The sequence below is a fragment of the Epinephelus lanceolatus genome, chromosome 19 (assembly GCF_041903045.1).
Source record: "Epinephelus lanceolatus isolate andai-2023 chromosome 19, ASM4190304v1, whole genome shotgun sequence".
Taxonomy (NCBI): Eukaryota; Metazoa; Chordata; class Actinopteri; order Perciformes; family Serranidae; genus Epinephelus; species Epinephelus lanceolatus.
Window position 1 is genome coordinate 30,360,971 of NC_135752.1, and position 4,750 is coordinate 30,365,720.

Consider the following 4,750-nt stretch of genomic DNA (forward strand, 5'->3'; position numbering starts at 1 on the left):
GTCACAACATTCAGCAGCAGTTCACAGTCCTGTCGGTGTCTGACAGGACTGTGAACTGCTGTTGGCCGAAAGTAAGATAAGCGACAATGGGAGGTGTTTTCATTATTCTGCTGTGCAACAGAGGGATCACAATATACACAGGACTGAAAAGCAAATTCCTGGAAACATTTATGAGGCATACACATGACAAAGCATTTACTTTTCAACGTCTCTTAGTGAGATCTTTATGAGACTATGTGACTCTAAAAGAAGTCAGTGAATGACTGTATGTAATGACCAATTATTTATTCTATTATTCCAGACGAGATGTCACACTACTGACAATAATCATGTATTTGTTTTAGCTCCCAACAGAGCTATGAAAAAACACTGTTTGCTATATCGTTATTCAAGTTACGTCACATAAAAATAAGCCAGAGAAGGCTTGTGTTCTGATCAGACCTGTTGCTGCATGTCAGTCTCAGTCTTGGATTATTAATGTGGTATCAAAAAGCTCCTCATCGGACTTTGAATTATTCTTAATGACATGCTCTGTGTTTGCATGAGGGGTTACAGGTAAGTGCCATGTCAGTCCTTGAGAAAGAGCGTCCATTAGAGGCTGATTTTAGTGCAGTTCAGTATCCTTCATTGGCCCAGGTCACCTCATAGTCTGGATACCGAGCCTTCAGCTTTTCAGTGGCTACGGCGTGGTTTGCTCTTCCATATCCCTGTAATGTAAAGTAACACATCATAGCTCCATTAGAGTTAGAAAATGACCATTTAATCAAGCTCAAATAATCAATATTTAACCCTGAATTTCATGATAATGTAAAAGGGGTCACTCATTCAGCAGGACTCCCTCACCATGGAGTATCCATAGACGTGGATCTTCTTGTCCTGTGGATCATGTTTGATCCTCCCTCCTCCGATACACTCACAGTCCAGGTCGCCGCTATTTTCCAGCTCCTCAGAAACCTTTTCATAGATGTCAGCTGCAAGAAAAACCCGCCAAAAGACAAACTGACAGGTGAGCAACGCTGCACTTTCTGATTTCTAGATGTAACAGTGGAAAATACAGAAGGCTCAGCATTCCTAACTTGTGACAGAAGAGGAATTTGTGCCACAGATTTTTGGCATTAATATTTACTTTTATAAATAACATATGCGACTGGGATTTCGGTTTTAACACATTTGTTTGAAATAAACTTGTGAATGAAGCTGCTAGTGTTTGAGTCGCCAACTGTCCATGAAATATGTTACTGCATCATCACAAATGGAGGCCGCCATCTGGTGTTTAGACGAGGTTGATGACTTGTTAGATAAACCTGCATGTGCTCTACTTCAGATGATACTTCAGATTATGAATACGCTCACAAATAGTCTGTAACTCCTGCAGGCCTGGGTAGTAAAACGCATGATAAATTAAACAAAGAAATAAAGGGAAACACAACACATATTGTTACGCGTATTTCCTTTTCATGCAAACCACAACACAGAAAACACAGTGAAGAGGTGTATTACACTTCAAATAATATCAGTTTAGCACTCCACTAACTTGACGGGGAAAAAGTGATTTAATCGTGTGGCTCTTATAAACTTTCCACATGCTACTGGACCCAGTGGATCAAATTCTGATAGTAAAACAAGTCATTTTACCAGGGTAGTGGCATTCAAAGAAGGTCATCCACTGATTTACAGATGTTTCATTTAAAATGTAAGTCAATGGGAAAAACTCATTTTGGGCTGAAATTGTACTTCCACTGTTTGGCCACTACGAAAATAGGCTTCAAAGCCTGGTGCACTTCCTGGAGGCCTCACCCATATCGACAAATCAAACACCAGCTCTAGATAGGACCATCCACGTTTTCACGTCAGCCACCTAAAGCAGGGTTTATACTTCTACGTTGAATCGACACCATACCCTATGCTGTAGCCTGATGTGCACCTTCCCAGAATTATTTTATTTACTTAAATTTCACAGATAAGAAACAAGAAATTGTGAAGACAATAAAGCCTCCATAAAAATAGCATTTTAAGTCTTGTGCGCAATTTATCCTGGCTTCATATGAGCAGAGGAAATGTCAGCTCATTGCTAGGCTAATTTATACAATGTAAAATGCCATAGGCATGTGCTAATGACATTAACACGTTGTATTTGTTTGGACAACGTATTTAGTATAAGACAGTTTTTTTTTTTCTGTGAACCTTATGAGATGCAATGGAGCTGAATTCTGTAACGTTACCTTTGTTAAATGCTGCTGTTGTCCCTGGCTTCATATGAGTAGAGGAAAAGTCTGCTAGCTGCTAGGCTAATTTATACAATGTAAAATGCCATAGGCTTGTGCTAAAAACATTAGCATGTTGTATTTGTGGGGAAAATGTGTCCAGATAAAAACAAGTGCTTTGTCTGTGAATGCTGCGAGTTATAGTGAAAGTGATTTGTGTACTTGTGTTTGAAATTGTTGCTATTAAAACATGTTTAATTTGTGTTTTCTATCAACTAAATTGTACAGCACTTCACAGAAACCTGACTGCCGACTAATGTTATGGAGGTGTAACTGCAGAGTGACGCAGACACACCATCACACAAGTATAAATGCTTGCAACCGTGTAGGCCACGTGTGTAAGCTACGGCGTAGGATCTGCATAGAGCTGATGCACGAGTATAAATCTGACTTTGGTTCTCTTACATGCTTGGCATAGGTAGAAATTTCAGCACTGCAACCTCACCACTAGATGGCACTAAATCCTACACACTGGACCTTTAAATGCACAATACCTGACATAAACTGAAACTAATGCTACACTGCAACCAAAATTCAAACACAGGTCTGACTAACTCCAAAATTTAAGGTCTGATTAAATGAGAGTGGTGGTAATTCGGCTTCATGGTCATTTTAGAGGCAATAATTTACTACAAAGGTTGTTTCTAGTATTTTGTCCACCATGTTTACATCCATGAGGATAGGCTGAATATTAGAAACACATCTCAGTGACAAAAATCTATACAGCCTCCAAAGTTACCACAAAGTTGAATGAGCCCAAACTAAACATCAGAATCTCCATGAAGCTATGTTTTACTGTAAGGCTGTTGTATTGGACTGCATTAGCTTATGCTAGGTACTCCGGACTCACCGTGGTACTCAGCCCAGCCGTATCCTCGGACTATATCTATCTCCGAGTCGTCTCCCGGCTCTTTGCTGTGAACTCTAATCAGGACGTACTTAAACACACCGGACGGGTCGATGTCTGCCCGCGGTATGTTGGCCATCAGAGCTGCAGCCTTCGTCTGGGTGCACATCTCCAGACCTGTCAGCGACACCACCAACACACAAGCTAACAGACAAAATGTCTGTACTTTCACTACAGATTCCGTGTCTGTCTACACAGAGAGATGTACAGCTTCAAAGGACGGTTCTGTTCAATTATTTTAGTCGTGAATGGACCCACATCAACTCACTACAACTGAAAACAGTTCCTCCACAGTCACAACTGTTCCGCCGAGCAGTAATAAGGGAAGGACTTCCGGTCACAGCCTTCAAAATAAAAGTCAACAAACAAGCTCTGAATCCTCATGTTAGCTTTTTACTTAGATAGACTTAGATTTTTCTTTGATAATAATAATAATAATAATAATAATAATAATGATAATAATAATGATAATATCCATGTCTTGAAACTTGCGAGGAAAGCTGGAAACTTTCTATTTGTGTTTTTTATGTTTAATTTTATTGTCTTTTCTTTTGTTTTCCTTAGTTACCTGACAACGATTACTCTCTATGTCTAGATATGGCAGAACTCTATGTTTATGAGGTGGGAATTATTTGTTTGAAAAAAGAATTTAACTTTACAGACATTGGAGTATGTCTATTTAAATTATGCAAAGATTTTTTTTTATGATGCGAAAATATAAATAAATAAATGTTTTAAGGGGAAAAAAATAAACAATATTGCAGGTCCAAACCGAAACCATCCAAACAATAAGCAGTACTGACTACAGATAGACTTAAAGTTTCAGTATTTTTAAACCACATCTATGAACAGAGTAATGTGTCTCTAGAAAGTGAAATTTCATCATTTATTTTATTTATTTATTTCTCATTTATTTACAGTTGAAAGTCAATTTTTGCAATTTAATTTGAGTTCATTGAGAACTGAATGTGGAAGTATATGGAGAGTTGGATTTTTAAATACAGTTTCAGAGCAACTGAATTCAACTGCATAACATTACATTCAGTTTTAAGCTTGCTGGAATTCCCTTTCAAACTAATACATTCAATTTCAAATTATGGTATATATGTTAAATACAATTATTCAAGTCTAGCAAACATTAAAATGTTAATTATCTGAATTCAGTTTCTGGTGACACATATTGCTGCCCGCGAAATCATTTAATCATATTTTATATTTACATTAATCGTTTTATGTCATTTACCATTGTTATGGTGCAAACTATTAATCAAATCAATTAAGTCTATATCTATTTACATATTCATTGATCATTATTATACCCTACAATAATATTCTAACTATTTTACTGACTCCAATTACTGATCTATGAATTCACTAAGTTGGAGGGAAGTTCAAACGACATACATAACAATTAAAACCCCCGCTTTTATTTTGACGGCAACATGACTATGCCGGAAGTTATCGGAACTAGCCGCACACTTCCGTAAAATAAAGCATTCTGGTAGTTGAAGTCCAGAGCAAACCAAGGAAGGAAAGATGCACAAAAATGAAAAGGACCCAAACACAGTAGCCTCACTGT

General features: G+C 37.7%; 1 protein-coding gene across 1 annotated transcript; it reads right to left on the minus strand.

Annotated features, from left to right (window-relative positions):
- Window positions 1-268: 268 nt before the first annotated feature.
- phpt1 (phosphohistidine phosphatase 1) lies at window positions 269-3,481 on the minus strand. Its single transcript, XM_033646399.2, has 3 exons — window positions 3,115-3,481; window positions 844-971; window positions 269-707 (listed from the first exon to the last, which is right to left on the minus strand). The coding sequence occupies exons 1-3, from the start codon at window positions 3,278-3,280 to the stop codon at window positions 615-617; spliced, it is 387 nt and encodes a 128-aa protein (XP_033502290.1). The 5' UTR covers window positions 3,281-3,481; the 3' UTR covers window positions 269-614.
- Between the last annotated feature and the right edge of the window lie 1,269 nt (window positions 3,482-4,750).

What these genes read in the sequence shown, in the direction of transcription:
- phpt1 (XM_033646399.2), bottom strand. Translation starts at nt 3,280, where the DNA reads ATGTGCACCCAGACGAAGGCTGCAGCTCTGATGGCCAACATACCGCGG. An exon ending in CGGCTGGGCTGAGTACCACG is followed by an intron (nt 972 to 3,114) that starts GTGAGTCCGGAG and finishes TTTTTCTTGCAG; the next exon opens with CTGACATCTATGAAAAGGTT. An exon ending in ACGTCTATGGATACTCCATG is followed by an intron (nt 708 to 843) that starts GTGAGGGAGTCC and finishes TTTACATTACAG; the next exon opens with GGATATGGAAGAGCAAACCA.